Raw genomic sequence first — 26,210 nt, forward strand, 5'->3', positions numbered from 1 at the left:
AAGAGTCTATATAAGGGCTTGCGCACCATTTTTCAGGGTTCTCCTCCTTCCTGCGTGTGCTATGGGAGCACCCTGTGGCAACAGTCTAATAAAGATCAGGCATACTAGCAGCTTTGCTTCTCAATATTCTCTGGTTGGCCTCTGTTATTTTCTCCTACCAATAGGGAACCCACTTAAGGACTCTATACGGGCTCTTGGAAAAGGAGAAGTTTTTTTCTCATAACATTGTTTTTAATGACAGTTTATAAATATTCTTATGAATAAATACAATAAAGGCAACTGACCCACGTCTGGGAGCAGCACTCTGAAGAAAGGCAAGCAGACATTCCTTTTGGAAGATAATCTCACCATGCTTTATTTGTTTTCATAAAAGATACAGTTGATTTCCTGTATAACCATAGGTTTATTTATTTTCATTTATCCATTGCATAAAATTAAACAGAACTTGGTTGTAAAATTTAAGGTTCATATCTTGCAGATTTTTTGCCTTTGAGGCTGGGGTCTCAGACCTGCCTCATTTCAGTTATCCCAATCCTGTCTTCACAACAAGATATCTTTTCCGTTTTATGTCTTAATTAAAGGGAATGAGGCAGAGTCAGGTCTGAATGCACAGGAAAGCATTCCTTGCCCAGTCGGAATGCCCACGAACATTCCATGACATGCGCCAGCCCCTCAGCCAATAGCGGACAAGGAAATGCAGGCGGTCAATGGCGACCAGCTCTAATTTAATTCTGGCATAAACGGCAAATCTTGCTAAAGAAGCAATTGCTCATGGTACAAAATTAATTGGTATTTTCGACGACGCGGAAGGTAGATATGTTGTCCAAAGAAGCGGTTTTGCATATTATCTTGGCAGTAACTGCAACTCAGTAAGAAAACAAATAACATTTTTTACACAACTCATTCTGAGGCAGGGCTAAAATGGGGCAGGGGGGAATTACACGTAATTTGAGATTTCGACAAGAACTAGAACTTCCAGGGACTTTATATGATTTGTGACAGCAGAACCACCATTTTCATAGAATCATAGAGTTGGAAGAGACCACAATGGATTAACCAGAAGGTTGGTGGTTTGAACCTACCCAGGGATGGCTGTACACAGGATTCCTGCATTGCAGGGGGTTGGACTAGATGACCCTCAGGGGTACCTTCCAACTCTGCAATTCTATGATTCGAACAGATATGGCAGGCCCCTGCCCCAAAAGGCATGCAAGAGGGGAACAAGCGAGGAAGGGAGGTATCAATAGGCAGGCACAGGAAGAACAGGCAATTATTAATGTGCGATTATTTCAATCGGAGAAATGTTGGCTTTGTTACAATGAGGACTAGCAGGGTGATCAATCAAAGGCTTTTCCCAGACAAGGTGACCATCAAGGAGGAACTTAAAGGAGATAAAGCGGGGAGTTGGTTGCGGCACGAAAGCATGAATACAACAGAGGTAAAGAAAATGAAAGTGCCTTTTATCCCATGTGGTGGTCATGTAAGGCAGGCCTAGGCAAATTCCGGCCCTCCAGATGTGTTGGGACTACAACTCCCATCATCCCTAGCTAACAGGACCAGTGGTCAGGGATGATGGGAATTGTAGTCCAAAACATCTGGAGGGCCGGAGTTTGCCTATGCCTGGTGTAAGGTAATTGAAGCTTTCTGGGAGATGATATATAATGCAATGATTATTTTTTAAAAAAAAAAACCAGAAGCTTTTTTTTAATCACGAATTATAGGTACCGATAGACTACAAAGATGACTGGAAAACTCAGGAAACAAGAAGACCAGGACTTTTAAAAAGAATGGGGGAAATTCATAAGTTATTTAGGAGACCACTGCAAGCAGATGGAAACATTAGCAGGGTTTTCATTTCACTTGTAATGTAACAAATACCATGGATAATATGGATTGATATAAAAGATAGGTTATGGAATAATATGCAGTTATAAAAGGGGGGAGGGGAGTCGTGAGATTCAGAGTTATCTCTCTATATATGGAGATGTATTTGGCTTCTTTAAATTTTGTATTTGAAATGATTTCCATAAAAAGAAAAGAAAAGAAAGCATAAATACAACTGGAAAAGAAATCACTTGTGTGGAACTCTCCAGGTCTGAGTGACAGAACCAGGTTGGAGGGGGGGGGCCTTTCCGTTTCCTCTAGAGCCCCAGCTCCATTTCGCACATCCAACGGAATCGGCGAGAGCAGTGGTTGTCGTTCCAGAGGCCGTTGGACACGGCCTGGACGCAGTCCTCTCCGCCTCCCAGGCCGTGGCCATACCAGTGGTCTGGCTGTCCTTCAGCCCAGTCCCTAAAACAACAGAAGAGAGAAAGCCATCATTTGCAGTGTTCTCGAAAGGAGGGATGGGGAAGATATTTAATGCGTCGCTGATGTTGTTCTCTGATTTAGGTAAAAAAAGGATGCTCAGGGAGGCAGGAGAGGATATATCAGGCATCCCCAAACTGCGGCCCTCCAGATGTTTTGGCCTACAACTCCCATGATCCCTAGCTAACAGGACCTGTGGTCGGGGAAGATGGGAATTGTAGTCCAAAACATCTGGAGGGCCGAAGTTTGGGGATGCCTGGGATATATTGTTTATTAGCATCCTTCCTAACTTGCGCTAGCAAGTTCTTTTACTTAGCAGAGTTTTACATTCCCCTTTTAAACGCACAGCGAATAGCTGGTTGCAGGCTTGTGTAAGCCTCTCCCTATTTGGTTCCTGGTAAGTTCCCTGGTAAGTTTCCAGGTGGCACTGTGGGTTAAACCACAGAGCCTAGGGCTTGCTGATCAGAAGGTCGGCGGTTCGAATCCCCGCGACGTGGTGAGCTCCTGTTGCTCGGTCCCAGCTCCTGCCCACCTAGCAGTTCGAAAGCACATCAAAGTGCAAGTAGATAAATAGGGACCGCTCCAGCGGGAAGGTAAACGGCGTTTCCGTGCGCAGCTCTGGTTTGCCAGAAGCAGCTTTGTCATGCTGGCCACATGACCCGGAAGCTGTCTGCGGACAATAATAATAATAATAATAATAATAATAATAATAATAATAATATTTTTTTATTTATACCCCGCCCATCTGGTTGGGTTTCCCCAGCCACTCTGGGTGGCTTCCAACAGAAAAATAAAACACAGTAATCTATTAAACATTAAAAGCCTCCCTGAACAGGGCTGCCTTCAGATGTCTTCTAAAAGTCTGGTAGTTGTTTTCCTCTTTGACATCTGTGGGGGGAGGGCGTTCCACAGGGCAGGCACCACCACCGAGAAGGCCCTCTGCCTAGTTCCCTGCAACCTGGCTTCTCGCAACGAGGGAACCGGCAGAAGGCCCTCGGTACTGGACCACAGTGTCCGGGCAGAACGATGGAGGTGGAGACGCTCCTTCAGGTATACTGGACCGAGGCCATTTAGGGCTTTAAAGGTCAGCACCAACACTTTGAATTGTGCTCCGAAACGTACTGGGAGCCAATGTAGATCTTTCAAGACCGGTGTTATGTGGTCTCGGCGGCTGCTCCCAGTCACCAGTCTAGCTGCCGCATTCTGGATTAGTTGTAGTTTCCGAGTCACCTTCAAAGGACAAACACTGGCTCCCTCGGCCTATAGAGTGAGATGAGCGCTGCAACCCCAGAGTCGGACACGACTGGACCTGATGGTCAGGGGCCCCTTTACCTTTACCTTTGTTGTTGTTTAGTCGTTTAGTCGTGTCCGACTCTTCGTGACCCCATGGACCAGAGCACGCCAGGCACTCCTGTCTTGCACTGCCTCCCGCAGTTTGGTCAAACTCATGTTCGTAGCTTCGAGAACACTGTCCAACCATCTTGTCCTCTGTCGTCCCCTTCTCCTAGTGCCCTCAATCTTTCCCAACATCAGGGTCTTTTCCAAGGATTCTTCTCTTCTCATGAGGTGGCCAAAGTATTGGAGCCTCAGCTTCACGATCTGTCCTTCCAGGGTGCACTCAGGGCTGATTTCCTTAAGAATTGATTGGTTTGATCTTCTTGCAGTCCATGGGACTCTCAAGAGTCTCCTCCAGCACCATAATTCAAAAGCATCAATTCTTCGGCGATCAGCCTTCTTTATGGTCCAGCTCTCACTTCCATACATCACTACTGGGAAAACCATAGCTTTAACTGTACGGACCTTTGTCAGCAAGGTGATGTCTCTGCTTTTTAAGATGCTGTCTAGGTTTGTCATTGCTTTTCTCCCAAGAAGCAGGCATCTTTTAATTTCGTGACTGCTGTCACCATCTGCCGTGATCAAGGAGCCCAAGAAAGTAAAATCTCTCACTGCCTCCATTTCTTCCCCTTCTATTTGCCAGGAGGTGATGGGACCAGTGGCCATGATCTTGGTTTTTTTGATGTTGAGCTTCAGACCATATTTTGCGCTCTCCTCTTTCACCCTCATTAAAAGGTTCTTTAATTCCTCCTCGCTTTCTGCCATCAAGGTTGTGTCATCTGCATATCTGAGGTTGTTGATATTTCTTCCGGCAATCTTAATTCCGGCTTGGGATTCATCTATTCCAGCCTTTCGCATGATGAATTCTGCATATAAGTTAAATAAGCAGGGAGACAATATACAACCTTGTCGTACTCCTTTCCCAATTTTGAACCAATCAGTTGTTCCATATCCAGTTCTAACTGTAGCTTCTTGTCCCACATAGAGATTTCTCAGGAGACAGATGAGGTGATCAGGCACTCCCATTTCTTTAAGAACTTGCCATAGTTTGCTGTGGTCGACACAGTCAAAGGCTTTTGCATAGTCAATGAAGCAGAAGTAGACGTTTTTCTGGAACTCTCTAGCTTTCTCCATAATCCAGCGCATGTTTGCTATTTGGTCTCTGGTTCCTCTGCCCTTTCGAAATCCAGCTTGCACTTCTGGGAGTTCTCGGTCCACATACTGCCTAAGCCTGCCTTGTAGAATTTTAAGCATAACCTTGCTAGCGTGTGAAATGAGGGCAATTGTGCGGTAGTTGGAGCATTCTTTGGCACTGCCCTTCTTTGGAATTGGGATGTAGACTGATCTTCTCCAATCCTCTGGCCATTGCTGAGTTTTCCAAACTTGCTGGCATATTGGGTGTAGCACCTTAACAGCATCATCTTTTAAAATTTTAAACAGTTCAGCTGGAATATCATCACTTCCACTGGCCTTGTTATTAGCAGTGCTTTCTAAGGCCCATTTGACTTCACTCTCCAAGATGTCTGGCTCCAGGTCAGCAACCACACTACCTGAGGTATACGAGACCTCCATATCTTTCTGGTATAATTCCTCTGTGTATTCTTGCCACCTCTTCTTGATGTCTTCTGCTTCTGTTAGGTCCTTACCACTTTTGTCCTTGATTATGGTAATCTTTGTACGAAATGTTCCTTTCATATCTCCAATTTTCTTGAACAGATCTCTGGTTTTCCCCATTCTATTGTTTTCCTCTATTTCTTTGCATTGCTCATTTAAGAAGACCCTCTTGTCTCTCCTTGCTGTTTTTTGGAAATCTGCATTCAGTTTCCTGTATCTTTCCCTATCTCCCTTGCATTTTGCTTGCCTCCTCTCCTCCGCTATTTGTAAGGCCTCGTTGGACAGCCATTTTGCTTTCTTGCATTTCCTTTTCCTTGGGATGGTTTTCGTTGCTGCCTCCTGTATAATGTTACGAGCCTCCATCCATAGTTCTTTACCTTTAAGTTCCCTTATATCCCTCTTAAAAGAATAAACACGCCACAATCTTGTTTAAAGTATATAAAAGAAGTTTACACACATCAGTTCACAGTGGGAGCCCTGAAGGCAGACTTAGTTACAAAGTATATACATGTGGATCTATCCCATATGAGCATGATCTCAGTGTCCTCTGAAAGCCAACAGAGCATCTCTAGCTAAAAAGCTGCTCCAACGACGGAGGAAGTCAAAGAAAGAGTGTGGCAGCATGCCTTGTCCTTTTGTTACCTGGACAGGTAAGGTCACGCCCACCTCTAGTCACATGCAAAGGAAATATGTCCAAGCCAGGAAGAAACAGGGAGTTTTCGACTGGCTGGACCAAACATTCCCCCACATGTCCACTCTAGGAAAACAAGGAATGTTGTACTTCACTGCCACTTACGTATCACATCCCACACTCTGGATGGTTAAGTCTAAGTTTAGCCTAGAGAAGAGAAGGTTAAGGGGTGATATGATAGCCATGTTCAAATATATAAAAGGATGCCATATAGAGGAGGGAGAAAGGTTGTTTTCTGCTGCTCCAGAGAAGTGGACACGGAGCAATGGATTCAAACTTCAATAAAGAAGATTCCACCTAAACATTAGGAAGAACTTCCTGACAGTAAGAGCTGTTCGGCAGTGGAATTTGCTACCAAGGAATGTGGTGGAGTCTCCTCCTTTGGAGGGCTATAAGCAGAGGCTTGACAGGCATACGTCAACAATGCTTTGATGGTGTTTCCTGCTTGGCAGGGGGTTGGACTGGATGGCCCTTGTGGTCTCTTCCAACTATATGATTCTATGATTCTAGTCAAAGGCAACTCTGGGGTTGCGGCGCTCATATCGCTTTCAGGCTGAGGGAGCCGGCGTTTGTCCGCAGACAGCTTTCCGGGTCATGTGGCCAGCAGGACTTAACCGCATCTGGCGCAACGGGACACCGTGACGGAAACCAGAGCGCATGGAAACACCGTTTACCTTCCTAGTTATCTACCTGCGCTGGCATGCTTTCGAACTGCTAGGTTGGCAGGAGCTGGGACAGAGCAACCGGAGCTCACCCCGTCGCGGGGATTCGAACCGCCGACCTTCTGATCAGCAAGCCCAAGAGGCTCCGTGGTTTAGACCGCAGCGCCACCCGATTTATAGCATGTTGGCATTCCTGTCTCAGCAACGTCTAGGCCGGCTTAGTCATGTCCACAGAATGGATTCCCAAGGATTGGCTCCATGGGAAGCTGGCCTCCGGCACCAGGCCCGTTGGCAGTCCAACTCTGCGCTACAAAGATGTCTGCCAACATGACTTGAAGGCTGGCAACATCAACCCCGCCTTGTGGGAATCTCTTGCGGACGACCGCAGTGCCTCGAGACAGACGGTCAGGTTGCGCATCCATATCAGTGACCGGAGGAGGAATGATCGCTGGGAGGAGTGCAGAGAGAAGAAATGCCATTTGGCACCTGCAAAAGCACAACCGGGTGCCTTTGTCTGCCCCGGCTGCAACAAAACATGTCTCTCCTGTATCGGCCTCTGCAGCTTACCTTCCAAGTCCCGGACTGCAGAATCCGGGACCGGCAGCCGTGTGACACTGGAAGTTGCATCGACGTAACTTCCGGTGTCGCTTTGCCCTTCTATGGGCACCAAAAATGGCTGCCGCCGGCTTCGAAAGTCGCTTGTACGCATGTCAGGAAGTGCGTCGACGTAACTTCCAGTGTCGCTCCGCCCATCTGTGGGCACCAAAAATGGCGGCCATTTTTGGTGCCCATAGAAGGGCAAATCGGAAAGAAAAAAATGGCCGCCGGCAGGAGAAAACAACGGAGAAAAACGGGAGACGAAGTGATACGGGGCAACATCGGGAAAAGGTAAGTAAAAACGGGGGTTTCCCGGGGAAAACGGGGTACTTGGCAACTATGCTCTGCAGTTGCAGTAGGTGCTGCAACCTTCAAACACTGACTTCACCCCCAAAGGTGCACAACTACATTTTCTACAGACAGATACCGGCATTAATTATTAGCGCAAAAAACAACAACAGTCTAAGCAGCTTACGAGCACGAGAATAAATTACACGGGCGTTACAATTTCCGCACCCAGAATTCAAACGCACAATGCAAATTGCCTTTCTTGGAACGCTCTGTAAAAGTGAGATAAGGTCCTCCTTCCTTTCTTTCAGGACGTATGCTAAGGACATAAGCTGAGCCCTGAGGCAGGATGCTAAAGAGTGTGTGCTGGGGGGGGAGGGGGCTGGAATCTGACTGGGAGAGAGGGGCAGTGGTTTGTGGGGCCAGGAGGCAAGAATCAGGGGTTGGGGGAAGCTTCAGAGCGGGAGGGTGGAGCCTAGGAGGGGTCGGAAGGAGAGGCAGGCCAGGCAAGTGAAGGACCAGGTGTTGCCCAGGGGAATGAAAAGGAAAGGGCAGAGGACTTTTCCACGAAGGCGCCGTCTCCGGCTGCCCACCAGGGGAAGGTATATAAACTGGCAGAACGGGAATCGTCCCCTGTTGCTGCAACTTCGCCATAAAGCAACTTCGCCCCACAGCCGTCAAAGCGCTGTAGAAGCGACTTTGAATGTTATCTTTGACAATAAAGAGTTAACTATCTGCCCTGTAGATTGCTTTGGCCGGGAAGTGACACCTGCTGGATCAGGCCAAAGGGGGCCCATCTAGTCCAGCATCCTGCCCTCACATGGGCCAGTCAGGTGCCCCAGTGGGAAACCTGCAGGCGGGACCCGAGTGCGAGAGCAGCCACCTCCCCTCCTGTAGTTTCCAGCAGCTGGCAGAGCCATCGTGGCTGGCGCATCAAAGGCATTTCTGCTCCTAGTTTCTTCTGGTGTGCGGGGAAACAACAGGCGCTGGAGGGGGTTGGACTAGATGACCCTCAGGAGTCCCTTCCTACCATACAACTCTCCTTCATCAGTGGCTTTTAATCACATGTTGCATTGCCCTCTGCCGGGGGATTTCTTTAGCTGCGATGACAGCACTGCAGAGGATGGGGTGGAGTGCGGAACAGTCACGTCTATGTGTGGGGCATCGAACTCACTCTTGCTGGAGCACGTACGAAGTCCCGTCCACCCACTTCCAGACTCCCGTGACATCCGTCAGGCCGATCCACAGGTCACCGGACCTCCGGTGCTGATTCACGAATCTCTGAAAGGAAGGGGGGGGGGACATCGCTGCGTGTCAAAGAGCAAGTAGGCAATAAATCACACCGTTCAAAGGTGGAGTTAACACTTTATTAGCAAGAACAGGGCCGGATTTAGGTTTGATGAGGCCCTAAGTTGAAGGTAATGGAGTCCTTTATATGTCCAGCTGTCCTTTGTCAGCAACAAATTGTCACTGTTTTTTGTGTCGAATATACGCTATATGGACCTGATAGGTATCTCAAGCCATTTGCACATGCAGAATGTAGGCACCCTATATATAGAAAGGAGCAAACGAGTGATATTTTAGGGAGCAGGTTAGCAGGCGGGGCCCATCACCTACACAACACAAAACACTGTTGCTGTGGTTTTATTTTATTTGTTTTTTATCTCATATTTTGGAAATGTACATCCAGTTTTTGGGGGGGCGGGCCCTAAGGTATAGCTTGTTTAGCTGATACGTAAATCCGGCACTGAGCAAGAACACAGACTTGGCAGAGCGGCAGGTCTAATGAGCCCCGCAGCTCATCCCCGGGAGGTCTTGCCCCCTGGATCCGTAGTTGACACTGAAAGCCCCCACCTCCCCCAGCCGCCTAAGTCCCTTCCTCTCCAGGGTTTCCCCCCAAGGAAACGGAGACTGTGTCTGCATGAAGCCAACCTCTCCTCTGCCCTTTTCATGCCTCTTCTGGTTCTGCGAGACCAAGGGAGAGAAGAGATTTTTGCAACCCCTGACTCTTCGCCAACTGGACTCCTCTCTGCCTCTTGGCTTCTCTCCTCTCCTCCTTCAGCTTGACAGGCATATGTCAAGAATGCTTTGATGGTGTTTCCTGCTCAGCAGGGGGTTGGACGGGATGGCCCTTGTGGTCCCTTCCAACTCTATGATTCTATGATTCAGCTTCTGCCTCCGATTCTGGACTTCTCTCTGCCACAAACTCTCCCAGCTCACTAAGCCCAGTTACCCCTTCAGCGTCCGACGTCTCCTCTTCCCAGTCTTCTCCCTCTTCTCCTTCTGACCGCTCCTCGTTGTCCCCAGTCTCTGAGCCTCTTTCCCTGGTTGGTTGCCCCAGAGACGGTGCCTCCAGCCATTCCTCTGCCTCCAACCAGCCCAGGACAGCTCCCTCCAAGCTCTACAACGTCCCCTCCAACATTTCTCAGAATAAAATAGGGACATCGCATTCTCCACCAGGAAGAATTCCTTTTGCATTTGATCGCCCACACAGAGAGACGTCATCTACACATCGACATCGGTCACCTCAAGCCAATGACCACCTCTCCGCCTTGCCTACCTTGCAGGATTGTTGTAAAGGAAAAAATGTGCGAGGGAAGGCATTGTGTACAATGGATAAATGGAATGAAATAAAAATTTAGCGGTAAGCTGCCTTGAGTCCCCGTCAGGGAAAAAGATGCTTAATAATGATAATAATAATAATAATAATAATAATAATAATAATAATAATAATAATGGCAACTGTGAGAATGATCAGGAACATTGCAGAGAGTAAATCCTATTGAATTCAGTAGGAGTTAGTTCTGAGTAAAAATGCTTAGGTAGGCTTGCGGTGAAAGGCTGCCCAGTCTTTACCCAGTTACCTGGGAGTTAATTCAGTGGCGCTTACTTCTGAGTAGACAGTGTGAAGCTCCATTTACAATAAAGGAATCAACACTCCTAAGAAATAGGCGGCTGAAGAAGCATTGCAATGAAAGAATTTAAAGCGAATCGGTGACCTTTTCCTCCCAATTTAAAGGAAGGGCTTATTTTCGGTAGAAACAGGAGCCTCGTTTTGCACCTATAAACACACACTGCTGTTAATTGTCCTCTGAGACGTGGAGGGGCGAGAAAAGGAAAAGCAGGACGTTCTGGGATCCTTCTTTGGAGGTCTTTAAGCAGAGGCTTGACAGGCATACAGTGGTACCTCTACTTACGAATTTAATGTGTTCCGAACACACATTTGTAAGTTGAAAAAAATTGTAAGTCGAATCCCATAGGAATGCATTGGGAGAAAAAATTCTTAAGTAGAAGCAACCCTATCTAAAAATTCGTAAGTAGAAAAAATCCTATCTACACCGCATCCAAGATGGTGGATGGAGCTCCATTCATAAGTAGAAACATTCGTAAGTAGAGTTATTCGTAAGTAGAGGTACCACTGTATATCAAGAATGCTTTGATGGTGTTTCCTGCTCGGCAGGGGGTTGGACTGGATGGCCCTTGTGGTCTCTTCCAACTCGATGATTCTATGATTCAAATCAGGAACTGGGGTGGCTTCTGGAATTCCGTGACTGACCCTGGGAGATCAGGCACTTGGAGATTCTACAATTCTAGGTCAGACTGGGTTGAGGACCGACCGGCAGGTTCCCAGGTGGATCCAAGGGCCAGCCTCCCTTTGCCACCCACCCCACCCCAACCTACATTCTCTTTCGGGGAGTTGACGATCACCAGGTGAGCCTCTTTCTTCTCGCAGTCGAGCTTGGCCTGGTTCCAAGAAGCCGAGTCCTGAGACATCCAATAGCAGCTCTCCTCGAAATTCTTCCAGCCTTTTGGGCAGCACCCAGTTTTGCTCCCTATAGGGGACGGTGGAGGGGAGAGGAAAGGTTCAAAGAGTTACCTGCTTGCAAGATAACACCCACCGCTCTGTGGGGGGGAATGTTTTCAGCACTGTTATAAGAAAAAACTGCTCCTTTTCCACTTATGGGGTATCCAAGAGAGAGTCCTTATGTAGGTTCTTGAAATAGGAATTTTGGGGGGCCTTGAAGACCCAGAGAAGTAAGGGTTCTGACCCAGGAGGAGTCCAAGAACCTCAGCAAGAGGTACAAATTAGGAGCTCTTACTGACAGCGAAATGACAGAGACCACACCAGGACTTCCTAAAAAGCAAGGCGATTTATTCTAAGACAAAATAAAAAGCTGTTGCAACAGCGGTTCCTCTCTCACATAGCAAGACGGAGCGAAGAACCCAGAACAAAGGATTTTCTTGACTTTTATAGTTTTTCTTCACTGAGTTGTGTATTGGTGTCATTATTATTAGACAAGCTAGATGGCGCTGTGGTAAATGGGAAAGGAGGCAAGTTACATTTTAGCAATACAGACAGATACAAGTTTAGAAGGACGTGAGTGAAACACTTAAAAGTCTTGACATTTCCAGTATATATAAAAGAATACATTCACAGATAGCTTTCTTTTTATACATTCAATAACATAACCTTTCTATAAGACCATAGTATTATTGGATCAGAAAAAGGATTTTAGGTTCCCAATATCTTCTTTTTGGGAAGGAATGCTTTGACGTGGAGATTTAGCCAGGAGGGTGGAGAGTGAAAATACCAGTGTTACCGAGACCCTATTTACTTAAGGCATTTGCATCTATTTGGAGAGATTGTAAGGGTGCTTAGGTGAGACTTATGCAAAAGGGAGGTGGGGGCGTTTTCCGGAAACAGTCTGGATTGGGGATTTTCCTCTCCCTCCCTCAAGGAATGACCCTTCCTCGACCCTTATCCCTGGTCTGGAAAATGGCTCCTGTCATGACAAGGAAGCGTTACCCTCTCTACATTTGTGCTCTCATGAGTGCAATGTATAGCGTTCAATTCTCTACAACATCTATCAGTAGGAGAAAATAACAGAGGCCAACCAGAGAATATTGAGAAGCAAAGCGGCTAGTAAGCCTGATCTTTATTAAACTGTTGCAACATGGTCCCCACTCACCCCATGCAGGGAGGGAGGAGTGGAACCCAGAACATTGGTGTGCAAGCTCTTATATGGACTTTTGAAATTGCCCACTCTGTAGCCCAATACCACCCCCAAACTAAGGCACGGGGGGCGGATGTGGCCCAATCGCCTTCTAAATCCGGCCCGCGGACGGTCCGGGAATCAGCATGTTTTTACATGAGTAGAATGTATCTTTTTATTTAAAATGCATCTCTGGGTTATTTGTGGGGCATAGGAATTTGTTCATATTTTTTCCAAAATATAGTCCGCCCCCCCCCCATGGTCTGAGCGACAGTGGACCGGCCCCCTGCTGAAAAAGTTTGCTGACCCCTGCTGTGACCCAGGACCACCACCCCCAAAACATCATACATACATGGCAGAAAGAGGTGGTCCCCAGCAGAAATGTGAGTGTGTTGCTTCTCTGCCAGGATACCTGATAATGCCTTATTTGATTGCCTTTTCTGGGTAGCCTGGCCATTCCTTTGAGATGGTAAATACTTAGTTCCTGAATCTCTTATGCATATAGATAGTGTGCTCAGCTTAATAGATACTTGCCAGGCTGTATTTGAAAAGGGAGGTGTAAGCCCCAAAGACAATTGGAAAGCTTTTCCCATTTCGTTCCTTCCTCACAGGGAAATAAAAAGGTAAAGGTAAAGGTAAAGGGGCCCCTGACCATTAGGTCCAGTCGTGACCGAGCTTCCAGGTCATGTGGCCAGCATGACAAAGCCGCTTCTGGCAAACCAGAGCAGCACATGGAAACGCCGTTTACCTTCCCGCTATAGCGGTTCCTATTTATCTACTTGCATTTTAATGTGCTTTCAAACTGCTAGGTTGGCAGGAGCTGGGACCAAGCAACGGGCGCTCACCCCGTCACAGGGATTCGAACCGCCGACCTTCTGATCAGCAAGCCCTAGGCTCAGTGGTTTAACCACAGCGCCACCTGGGTCCTATCTGAAATATTTGAGGTCAATTTGGGAAATATTTGAGGTCAATTTGGGAGAGTCAAAATGGCTTCAGGATCGCTCTCCTGTACTATTTCAGACACGTGGTATATATACTTATGTATGTGTTTGCCTTGTATATTATGAACATTTATTTTATGTATATACATATAAGACCTTAGAATTCCTATAACAGCACACAATCTGCCCAGCAAGGGTGGACATTCGAAAAGCACATACAGTGGTACCTTGGTTCTCAAACTTAATCCGTTCTGGAAGTCCATTCCAAAACCAAGGTGCGCTTTTCCCATAGAAAGTAATGCAAAATGGATTAATCCATTCCAGACTTTACAAACAACCCCTAAGACACTGGATTCTTATCTCATGATCAAGCTTTCTTTAGCACCTCAGCCCTTGCTTTTTCCTGCAAGACCAATTGCAGCTGTTAACAGTCGTTTAACAGTCATCAACAGGTTCACCACTCCTATCAGCCAATCTTTGGCTCCTTGATCACTGCAGATGGTGACAGCAGTCATGAAATTAAAAGACGCCTGCTTCTTGGGAGAAAAGCAATGACAAACCTAGACAGCATCTTAAAAAGCAGAGACATCACCTTGCCAACAAAGGTCCGTATAGTTAAAGCTATGGTTTTCCCAGTAGTGATGTATGGAAGTGAGAGCTGGACCATAAAGAAGGCTGATCGCTGAAGAATTGATGCTTTTGAATTATGGTGCTGGAGGAGACTCTTGAGAGTCCCATGGACTGCAAGAAGATCAAACCTATCCATTCTGAAGGAAATCAGCTCTGAGTGCTCACTGGAAGGACAGATCCTGAAGCTGAGGCTCCAATGCTTTGGCCACCTCATGAGAAGAAAAGACTCCCTGGAAAAGACCCTGATGTTGGGAAAGATGGAGGGCACAAGGAGAAGGGGACGACAGAGGACGAGATGGTTGGACAGTGTTCTCGAAGCTACGAACATGAGTTTGACCAAACTGCGGGAGGCAGTGGAAGACAGGAGGGCCTGGCGTGCTATGGTCCATGGGGTCACGAAGAGTCGGACACGACTAAACGACAACAAAATCAGCCAATCACCCATTCCCACCACCCTTTTGAGTAATACCCCTCTCCACCCTCTCACTATACACAAGGGTCTGATGACTTCTGTTTCAGTGTATCTGAAGAAGTGTGCATGCACACGAAAGCTCATACCTATGACAAACTTAGTTGGTCTCTAAGGTGCTACTGGAAGGAATTTTTTTATTTTGTTTTAACTGCGTCAGACCAACACGGCTACCTACCTGTAACCCCTAAGACAGCAATTGACATTAATTTTACTATCTAACGAGACCATGCATCCCTAAAATGAAAGCAATAAACAATGTACTGCATTGTATCTGACAAAGTGTGCATGCACACGAAAGCTCATACCAAAATAAAAACTTAGTTGGTCTTTAAGGTGCTACTGAAGGAATTTTTTTTTAATGTACTGCAGTCACACAATCAATCAATCAGTAGCTGAACTGGGTTCCACACGGTCATAGAATCATAGAGTTGGAAGAGACCACAAGGGCCATCCAGTCCAACCCCCTGCCAAGCAGGAAACACCATCAAAGCATTCCTGACAGATGGCTGTCAAGCCTCTGCTTAAAGACCTCCAAAGAAGGAGACTCCACCACACTCCTTGGCAGCAAATTCCACTGCCGAACAGCTCTTACTGTCAGGAAGTTCTTCCTAATGTTTAGGTGGAATTTTCTTTCTTGTAGTTTGAATCCGTTGCTCCGTGTCCGCTTCTCTGGAGCAGCAGAAAACAACCTTTCTCCCTCCTTTATATGACATCCTTTTATATATTTGAACATGGTTATCATATCACCCCTTAACCTTCTCTTCTCCAGGCTAAATATACCCAGCTCCCTAAGCCGTTCCTCATAAGGCATCGTTTCCAGGCCTTTGACCATTTTGGTTGCCCTCCACTGGACACGTTCCAGCTTATCAGTATCCTTCTTGAACTGTGGTGCCCAGAACTGGACACAATACTCCAGGTGAGGTCTGACCAGAGCAGAATACAATGGTACTATTACTTCCCTTGATCTAGATGCTATACTCCTATTGATGCAGCCCAGAATTGCATTGGCTTTTTTAGCTGCTGCATCACACTGCTGACTCATGTCAAGTTTGTGGTCAACCAAAACTCCTAGATCCTTTTCACATTTACTGCTCTCAAGCCAGGTGTCTCCCATCCTGTATTTGTGCCTTTCATTTTTTTTGCCCAAGTGTAGTACTTTACATTTCTCCTTGTTAAAATTCATCTTGTTTGCTTTGGCCCAGTTGTCTAATCTGTTAAGGTCACCAAAACAAAACAAAAAAGAGCAGCAGAAACGCAAAATAAATAGCAAAAACTCTGCGTAACACTCAAATTGGAAGCGTAACACTCAAAACGGAGCATGTCCATAGCTGCCAAGTTTTCCCTTTTCTTGCGAGGAAGCCTATTCAGCATAAGGGAAAATCCCTTTAAAAAAGGGATAACTTGGCAGCTATGCATGTCTGGCTTCCGAAAAAAGTTCGCAATTCACTTCCTTTCCAGCTTTGCAGTGTTTGGGTTCCAAGTAGTTTGAGTACCAAGGCATTTGAGAACCATGGTACCCACCGTATACGGGAGATGAAATAAATGTGCGATCTCTTACCGTTGCTTCTCAGCTCCACTATCTCACAGCGGAAAGCTCTCGAGTCCTGCTTTAAGGTATCCAACTGGTCTTCGACTTGTTTCTTGACTGGAAGAAAAGACAGAGGATAAAGGAGTGTATCGGAAAGAGAGCGAGGGAGAGACGCCGCTGCGTCCCTCAGCTGCACACTTTCCTCCTGGCCAGATCCTGAGCACCCCGAGGAAGCCAGCGCCCCACCAAACTCCCAGGCCAGCAGAGCGGAGCCGCAGGTCTCTCAGCAAGATCAGAGGTTGGAGCGGCTCAGGTTCAGCAAAGGGCACATTGCTTTTCCCCCAGCAGCGCAGCTAAGGTCTTGCAAAGTGTCTGTCTGTTTGCCAGGCTTAAGGTCCGAGCTCTCGTATGCTTTCCTCCCACCCCTCACCAACCACAATACATTCACACCATGTATTGCATGTGTTATAAGTACAGGAAAAAGTCCTGAAACCATTATGTCTCTCCCAAATTGACCTCAAATGTTTCTCTGCAAAGAGGGAGGAAATGAGAAAAAACCTCCCCATTGTCTCTTTGCTCGCAAATCCTGCCTTAAGGGCACATTTAGGATATGAATAGGCCAAGCCTGTGACCTGGACTCAGGAATTACATGGTTATCATCACAAAAGAATAGCCAGGTAAACAAATTAACAGGTCTCCTGGCAGACAGGATTCTGTTGTAGAAACCCCTGCTGTGATGTATGTATGATGTTTTAGGTCTTTAGGAGGTGGTATTGGGGTACAGGATGGTCAATTCAGGAACTAAACTCTTGTTGTTGTTGTTGTTTAGTCGTTTAGTCGTGTCCGACTCTTCGTGACCCCATGGACCATAGCACGCCAGGCACTCCTGTCTTGCACTGCCTCCTAAACTCTTAACCATCACAAAAGAATGGCCAGGCTGCCCAGGTAATTTAATCAGTGACCATTATCAGGTATCCTTGCAGACAGGATTTCTGCTGTAGACTGTCTCCTTCTGTGATGTATGTATGATTTTTGGGGGGGTTGGTCTTGGGCTACAGGGCGGGCAATTTCAAGAGTCTATATAAGGGTTTGTGCACCATTGTTCAGGGTTCTCCCTCCTGTGTGTGGTGGGTGAGCACCCTGTTGCAACAGTTGGATAAAGATCAGGCTTACTAGCTGCTTCTCAATATTCTCACGTTGGCCTCTGTTATTTTCTCCTACAAAAGGACTCTATATGGGCTCTCGTGTACCCCATAAGGGAAAGGGAGCAGTTTTTTTCTTATAACAAGTGCTCATTCATGGGGGCCACTGCCACCCACCTTTCTCCATCTTAGAAACCTGGTCGTCCATCGTTTTCTCCAGCGTGGCCAGTTTCGTTCTGGTGCTGTTCCCTGGAATCGGAAACACGAGGGTGACATGAAAAACTAGTTCCTGTTTGTGCTTTTTCTTTTTTCCTCCTCCCTCCCCAATCCCCTTTCCTTGTGTGCCGCGTCTTTCAGGTTGGACGCCGAAGCACAGTCAAGACCACCTTCGCAAGCTGCTCTGGGAGAGCTTTTGGGTGGCTGACGTGAGGGCGAAAGGGCTTTTAACGTGTGGATTTGCTTGTGGAAAGGCAGCAGACCAATAAAAGGGCGCCCAATGCCTCTGTGTAGTCTGCTCTAACCACTGGGGCTCAGCACCTCCTCCTCCTGCTCCTCCCATCCCTTCACTTACTCTTCTGTTGGATGCTGCCGAGCCCCGCTTTCACCGTCAGGTTCAGACTCTTGAGAGCCTCCGCCGCCGCCCCTTGATCTCCACTGAACCGAGTCCCTGGTTGGAAGCAGACGGAGAGCAAGATTGGAACTTGGCTCTTTCCCTTTCATGCACGCTCACCCCTTCTTTCTTTGCACGGACGCTTGTCGCACGCTCGCCTCCTGCTTGACACACTCCCCTCACCCCGGTTTGTACGCATAAAAATCGCAGAATCATAAAATTGTAGAGTTGGGCTCAAGATTTGGGACATAATATGCACACATGAATGAATGAATGGGAGAGGCGGACATAGGATTCATTGCATGTTATAATCTTAGAGAAAATGTGATGAAGATGGTATATAAATGGTACCTAACGCTGGCCAAAATGGCCAAAATGTATAAGAACAGTTCAGATGTTTGTTGGAGGTACAAAAACGGGGTAGGTACGGTATATATATATATCCTAGATTAAAGGGACTAGAGCAGGCATCCCCAAACTTCGGCCCTCCAGATGTTTTGGACTACAGTTCCCATCTTCCCCGACCACTGGTCCTGTTAGCTAGGGATCATGGGAGTTGTAGGCAAAAGCATCTGGAAGGCCGCAGTTTGGGGATGCCTGGACTAGAGCGAATCCTTCTCCCTGTTTGCCTGCAGATGCATTTTTTAAAAAATATATTTTAAAATGCCCTGTCCTCCCAAGCCTTCAAGACTTTGCAAATTTTATTACTGGAAAAAGGAAAAAAACGCAGGTGGCGGCAATTCAATTAGAGGCACGATGCGTGCAAGATAAGCTGTTTTGGGGCCCTTAGAACAGCGATGATAAAACCATCCGCTTGGCAAGGCTAAGTTAATTAATTGGCGCGGTGGGAGCAAGAAGCCGGCATCCCAGGCGAGCATTGTAATGAATTCCCCGTTTTGGCAGTTTCATAGCTTCCAAATCCCTTCCTTTGGGTTTGAGCACTTTAAGGTCAGAGGAACTAGAAGCGATGGAGGAAACCTTCAAGGGGCAGGGCGGAGGTTCAAGAGGAACTTTTGAATCAATTAGGAAGCTGGGCATCCCCCCCCCAAAAAAAATCCCAGAATGAAATCCAGCAGAGATACATTCTGCATCTAATTTGTAAAAAGAAAGAAATAAAAGGGAGGGAGGGAAGACAAAAATGTCTTTAGGCACCAGGCGAAAACATTCCCCTAGCTTTGGGCATCCGATGAATGTCGGGAGATTCAGATCAAAGAAAGTCCTTCACACAGAGCATAGTTAACCAATGGAACTCCCTGCCACAGGAAGCAGGATTGGCAACTGGGTGGCTTTAAAAGAGGATTAGAGAAATTCATGGAGGAGGAGGGGGCTATCGAGAGTTGCTCTAGTGCTCAATTTTTGAAAACTTCTTCAGCGAGGGCTCTTAGAATTATGGGTGTGAGGAATTCAAGCCTGCTATGATTTTTGTGGGGGACGCGGCGGCTGGCGCTGTGGGTTAAACCACAGAGCCGAGGGCTTGACGATCAGAAGGTCTGAGGTTCGAATCCCCGCGACGGGCTGAGCTCCCGTTGCTCAGTCCCAGCTCCTGACAACCTAGCAGTTCGAAAGCACATCAAAGTGCAAGTAGATAAATAGGTACCGCTCCGGCGGGAAGGTAAAAGGCGTTTCCATGTGCTGCTCTGGTTTGCCAGAAGCGGCTTTGTCATGCTGGCCACATGACCTGGAAGCTGTACGCTGGCTCCCTCAGCCAATAAAGTGAGATGAGCGCCGCAACTCCAGAGTCGGAGTCGACTGGACCTAATGGTCAGGGGTCCCTTTACCCTTTACATGATTTTTGTGACTGGACAACATTTAGTTTCGTAAGTCTAAGTTTGATGAAGCAGCACATAAACTGCTTTTGGAAAACCAAAGGGTTTTAATTTTACCATGTGAAAATGTTGGGCAATGCTAAATAATAATAATAATAATACTGGATTTTGAAGGGGCAGAGGAACCAAAGACCAAATAGCAAACATGCGCTGGATTATGGAGAAAGCTAGAGAGTTCCAGAAAAAGTCTACTTCTGCTTCATTGACTATGCAAAAGCCTTTGACTGTGTCGACCACAGCAAACTGTGGCAAGTTCTTAAAGAAATGGGAGTGCCTGATCACCTCATCTGTCTCCTGAGAAATCTCACTATGTGGGACAAGAAGCTACAGTTAGAACTGGATATGGAACAACTGATTGGTTCAAAATTGGGAAAGGAGTACGACAAGGTTGTATATTGTCTCCCTGCTTATTTAACTTATATGCAGAATTCATCATGCGAAAGGCTGGACTAGATGAATCCCAAGCAGGAATTAAGATTGCCGGAAGAAATATCAACAACCTCAGATATGCAGATGACACAACCTTGATGGCAGAAAGTGAGGAGGAATTAAAGAACCTTTTAATGAAGGTGAAAGAAGAGAGCACAAAATATGGTCTGAAGCTCAACATCAAAAAAACCAAGATCATGGCCACTGGTCCCATCACCTCCTGCCAAATAGAAGGGGAAGAAATGGAGGCAGTGAGAGATTTTACTTTCTTGGGCTCCTTGATCACTGCAGATGGTGACAGCAGTCACGAAATTAAAAGACGCCTGCTTCTTGGGAGAAAAGCAATGACAAACCTAGACAGCATCTTAAAAAGCAGAGACATCACCTTGCCAACAAAGGTCCGTATAGTTAAAGCTAGGGTTTTCCCAGTAGTGATGTATGGAAGTGATAGCTGGACCATAAAGAAGGCTGATCGCCGAAGAATTGATGCTTTTGAATTATGGTGCTGGAGGAGACTCTTGAGAGTCCCATGGACTGCTAGAAGATAAAACCTATCCATTCTTAAGGAAATCAGCCCTGAGTGCACCCTGGAAGGACAGATCGTGAAGCTGAGGCTCCAAGACTTTGGCCACCTCATGAGAAGAGAAGAATCCTTGGAAAAGACCCTGATGTTGGGAAAGATGGAGGGCACTAGGAGAAGGGGACGACAGAGGACGAGATGGTGGGACAGTGTTCTCGAAGCTACGAAGATGAGTTTGACCAAACTGCGGGAGGCAGTGGAAGACAGGAGTGCCTGGCGTGCTCTGGTCCATGGGGTCACGAAGAGTCGGACACGACTAAACGACTAAACAACAACAAATAATAATAATAATAATAATAATAATAATAATAATAATAATAATAATATGATTGCAAGTACAGTACTTGGCAACCCTTTCTAATGATTTCTATGCAATTTACAACACATCTTACTTACCAAGCAAAACTAAATTATATTAAAATAATAATAATAATAAAAAAATTCCTTCAGTAGCACCTTAAAGACCAACTAAGTTTTTATTTTTGGTATGAGCTTTCGTGTGCATGCACACGAAAGCTCATACCAAAATAAAAACTTAGTTGGTCTTTAAGGTGCTACTGAAGGAATTTTTTTATTATTATTATTTTACTTCGACCCAGACCAACACGGCTACCTACCTGTAACCTAAATTATATTAATCTAACCAAAATGGAATTCCCAAGCCATTCCCCAACTTTTAAGGACTCCTAAGTTGAAAAATTCAACATGCCCTACTGCTGGATGGAAGGTGAAGCGAGCCTGTTTTCTCCTGCTCTGGCAACGAGGACCCAATGGACCCAAATGACGAGAAAAGAGGTTCTGACCAAACACCAGGAAGAACTTTCTGACAGAAAGAGGAGCTGTTGAAAAATTCAGCATGCCCTGGCGGGATGCAGTCCCAGATATCTTGGGGCCGAGGGCACCATTTTGGGGAAGCCTGCCTCTGCGCACCCAATTCCCCGCTCCCTTCCCCCAATGCTGTGTGGCCCATCACTCACTCTGGACGCCAAGCAAAGCCACCGAGAGGGTCAGGACGAGGCAGAATCCCACCAGGACCGAGACGAGGCGGTTGGTGGGGCAGACCCGGCGCCCGGTCGACTGGAATGCTGTGGGGAGAAGAAGAAGGATGGCTCTCGTGTCTCCTCTCAAGTCTCCTCTTCCCCAGGCTAAGCAACCCCAACTCCCTCGACCGTTCCTCATCAGGCTCAGGCTCCAAACCCTTGGTCAGCTAACAGGACCAGTGGTCAGGGATGATGGGAATTGTAGCCCCAAAACATCTGGAGGGCCAAGTTTGGGGGATGCCTGATCTAGTCTCTAGAAACTTGCTATAACATGAAATAATAATAGGTGTAAATATATGGTGCAAACTACGAACCATTATAAATAACAGAATGTAGGCACCCTATATCTAGAAAGGAGCAAACCCGTGATATTTTTGGGAGCTGGCTAGCAGGCGGGGCCCATGACTTACATCATAGGAGTCTATACAACACAAAACACTGTTGCCGTCTGTAGGTCTTATTTTATTTGTTTTTTAATCTTGTATTTTGGAAATGTACATCCAGATTTTTTTCCCTTTCAATTATTTGGGCCCCCAAGAGTGTGGGGCCCTAAGCTGGAGCTTGTTTAGCTTAGATGTAAATCCGGCACTGGGTGCGGGGGAGTTTTGGTCTGGGGAGGGAGCGGGGCTAAGCCTTCCCGTTACATAGACTGCCCGCCACTGGAGAAAGTTGGCTGCTTTCTCCTGGAAACGGTCAGTGCTTGGAAATGGACATGTTCAGGTTAACGAAGGTCATAGAATTGTGGAGTTTGAAGGGACCCCCAGGGGTCATCCAGCTCAACCCCCTGCAATGCAGGAATCTCAACTGACACATTCATGACAGACGGCCGTCCAACCTCTGCTTACAAACCTCCAAGGAAGGAGAGACCATAATCTCCCAAGGGAGACCGTTCCACAATTCCCATCATCCCTGACCACTGGTCCTGTTAGCTAGGGATCATGGGAGTTGTAGTCCCAAAACATCTGGAGGGCTGAGTTTGGGGGTGCCTGGACTAGATTATGAGTCCTTGTAAATTGTGTTTCTAAGGGAACTTTTGTTATTGCCAAAAGCCAATGTGTTTTCATTATTAAGTTTGCTATGAATTAAAAAATATCTTAAGTTAGAGCTTAATCATTATTTCACTATTAATATACTTCTTAATTGTATTTTACTGTTAATATACTTCTTCTTAATTGTATTTCAGTTCAACAATCACTTTGATAAAATGCATATTCTGTGATGTGCAAATGGCTTTGGATACCTATGAGGTCCATCAATGACCATATAGCATATATTCCGCACACACAAAACAGCCACAATTTGTTGTTGACAAAGGACAGCTGGACATATCACAGGCCCCATTACCTTCAGTAGCTTAAAATCATAGAATCATAGAGTTGGAAGAGACCACAAGGCCCATCCAGTCCAACCCCCTGCCAAGCAGGAAACACCATCAAAACATTCTTGACATATGCCTGTCAAGCTTCTGCTTAAAGACCTCCAGAGAAGGAGACTCCACCACACTCCTTGGCAGCAAATTCCACTGCTGAACAGCTCTTACTGTCAGGAAGTTCTTCCTAATGTTTAGGTGGAATCTTCTTTCTTGAAGTTTGAATCCATTGCTCCGTGTCCGCTTCTCTGGAGCAGCAGAAAACAACCTTTCTCCCTCCTCTATATGACATCCTTTTATATATTTGAACATGGCTATCATATCACCCCTTAACCTTCTCTTCTCCAGGCTAAACATGCCCAGCTCCCTAAGCCGTTCCTCATAAGGCATCTTTCCAGGCCTTTGACCATTTTGGTTGCCCTCTTCTGGACACGTTCCAGCTTGTCAGTATCCTTCTTGAACTGTGGTGCCAGAACTGGACACAGTACTCCAGGTGAGGTCTGACCAGAGCAGAATACAGTGGTACTATTACTTCCCTAGATTTAGACGCTATACTCCTATTGATGCAGCCCAGAATTGCATTGGCTTTTTTAGCTGCTGTGTCACACTGCTTACTCATGTCATGAGCCTAGGACCTTATCAAACCTGAATCCGGCCCTGCCCACACCCAGTCCGAAGGGCCAGCCCCACTCCACCCCCACTGCGTACCTCTCCCGAAGTGCTGCCCGCTTTTGCCTGCCACAGACAGGCTTTGGAGATCTTCGTACTCCTTGGCCACGCTGGGTTCGGGAGGTGAATCCATGTTGATGGAGGTGGAGCGAGGCGGAATATCCGGCGGGACCTGAGAGCTGCAAAGATAAATGTGGAGTTGGGCTTTCCTGCATTGCAGGGGGTTGGGCTAGATGACCGCTGGGGATCCCTTCCAACTTGGCAACCCTAGGATTCCTCCCTTGCTTGCCCTTTCTTTGGGTTTACCTTTTTCTCGCCCTGTGTTCTTTCTGCCTATATTCTTTTTTTAAAGACGGAATAGCTGCTTTCTACCTGGAAGCTATACGCCAGCTCCCTCGGCCAATAATGCAAGATGAGCGCGCAACCCCAGAGTTGGTCACGACTGGACCTAATGGTCAGGGGTCCCTTTACCTTTACCTTTATCACTATATCATAAAAAGATACTTTGCATTGTGTGTGTGTGTTTTTATATCTCTCTGAATAAGTAACAATAAATATTTTTTAAAAGGGGGGGAGACAATTGTGAATTTTATTTAATTTTATATTATTTTATTTAAGGTATTTTTTGGAGAGGGGGGGAACATTATGGGTGAAAAGCGGCTGAGAATCTCGTTGCCAAATAGAATGAAATAGAATGAAGGGCTTATTGTTAGAAATAACACATCAAGACCAATCAGGTTTCCTCCAGGAAAATATCTGGAAAATAATAAATATTCTTGAATATTTGGAGGAATGTAAGAAATGACAAACAGGTAGCTATGATGTTTATCGATGCTGAGAAAGCCTTTGACAATGTCTCGCGGGCCTTCATGTCGAAGGCCCTTAAGGAGATGAATTGTGGAATGTCATTTGTAAGAGGGATAGAAACTATCTATACAGTACTAGGCAAAAAGCCAGGCGGATTATAAATAATACCATTACTGAAGAATGTAAAATTATGAAAGGTACTAGGCAGTGTGTCCGCTTTCCCCATTGCTGTTCATATTAGTTCTAGAAGTTCTGATGCGTAACATCAGAGCAGATGAAAGAATTAAAGGAGTAAAGGTAGGAATTAAGGCAGGCATCCCCAAACTTCGGCCCTCCAGATGTTTTGGACTACAATTCCCATCATCCCTGACCACTGGTCCTGTTAGCTAGGGATCATGGGAGTTGTAGGCCAAAACATCTGGAGGGCCGCAGTTTGGGGATGCCTGAATTAAGGAATACAAGTTTAAAGTATTTGCTATTGATTTAGTCATCATGGTAGAAGATCCACAAAACACAGATTTAAATCTCTGAGGAACCGACCAAAGAGGCTGGATGTGAAAAATGACTCCAGATAAGGTACACGGAGGGTTCTGTGAGGTAAAGTAAAAATGGGTTGAGTAAATTTCCAAAGTCTGCGGTGGGAGGAGGTGCTTGGGCGCAGAAGGACGGGCAGCTAAGTTGACATTCATTTTTCCTATTTATGTCCTAACGGAAATGCCCTCTTTGAAATCTTCCTGCTAACGCCTTACTGAACAACTGGGGATTTGGGTGTGAGCCTCTGAAGTTGGATTCCCAAGTGGAATTTCCAAAACAATAGCCCCAAAGAATCCTGGGAACTGTAGTTTAACACACACACACACAGAGAGAGAGAGCACCCCCAGCCTGCTTTTAATGTGCAGTGCAGACGGGGCCTAGGACATGTCTGGTTTAAGACAACAGCAGCACCCCCCCAAAAAATTGTGTGATTGTAAAATAAATCCCTCTCTCTATGAAATGATGCAACTGAAAATTAACAATCTAAGCAGTAATTTTCGGGCATTTGTGTGTTTTTTAAAAAAATAATTTTTATTAAATGTTCTAAATTACATTTAAAAATACTGTATTCATTTAGGTAAAGGGACCCCTGACCATTAGGTCCAGTCGTGACCGACTCTGGGGTTGCGTGCTCATCTCGCATTATTGGCCGAGGGAGCCGGCGTATAGCTTCCAGGTCATGTGGCCAGCACGACAAAGCCACTTCTGGCGAACCAGAGCAGCGCACGGAAACGCCATTTACCTTCCGGCTATAGCGGTTCCTATTTATCTACTTGCATTTTGATGTGCTTTCGAACTGCTAGGTTGGCAGGAGCAGGGACCAAGCAACGGGAGCTCACCCCGTCACAGGGATTCGAACAGCCGACCTTCTGATCAGCAAGCCCTAGGCTCAGTGGTTTAGCCCACAGCGCAACCTGGGTCCCTAAACTACCTTAAATCAATGACTTCCTTTCTTCCGTGGTTCATTTTGCATACCGCACACCCCTGCATATTTCACACGAACTACCATTCAGGAATCCATTGCTACGACCAGCGTTTTTTAAATCAACACAATTTTCACCTACATGTTCAGTAAACATTTCCTAGTCTTCTTTAAACGCGCATTCTTCTCGTTCTCTCATTCTGTAAATTAAGTGTGCCAGCTA

General features: G+C 46.3%; 1 protein-coding gene across 3 annotated transcripts in view; it reads right to left on the reverse strand.

Moving 5' to 3' along the window:
- Window positions 1-457: 457 nt before the first annotated feature.
- Window positions 458-26,210, reverse strand: part of LOC118095020 (C-type lectin domain family 10 member A) — a 42,674-nt gene continuing 16,921 nt past the window's right edge. For all 3 annotated transcript variants that reach the window (XM_088655614.1, XM_060281934.2, XM_088655613.1), the window contains 8 exons: window positions 23,764-23,903; window positions 21,624-21,731; window positions 17,773-17,868; window positions 17,379-17,450; window positions 16,090-16,176; window positions 11,176-11,327; window positions 8,669-8,775; window positions 458-2,292 (listed from right to left, as the gene is read on the reverse strand). In XM_088655614.1, the coding sequence (XP_088511740.1) occupies window positions 2,142-2,292; window positions 8,669-8,775; window positions 11,176-11,327; window positions 16,090-16,176; window positions 17,379-17,450; window positions 17,773-17,868; window positions 21,624-21,731; window positions 23,764-23,857 (867 nt within the window). In that variant the 5' untranslated portion in view covers window positions 23,858-23,903 and the 3' untranslated portion in view covers window positions 458-2,141. The remainder of the gene's footprint in view (window positions 2,293-8,668; window positions 8,776-11,175; window positions 11,328-16,089; window positions 16,177-17,378; window positions 17,451-17,772; window positions 17,869-21,623; window positions 21,732-23,763; window positions 23,904-26,210) is intronic.

This window comes from Zootoca vivipara, chromosome 12 (assembly GCF_965207765.1).
Source record: "Zootoca vivipara chromosome 12, rZooViv2.hap1.1, whole genome shotgun sequence".
Lineage (NCBI taxonomy): Eukaryota > Metazoa > Chordata > Lepidosauria > Squamata > Lacertidae > Zootoca > Zootoca vivipara.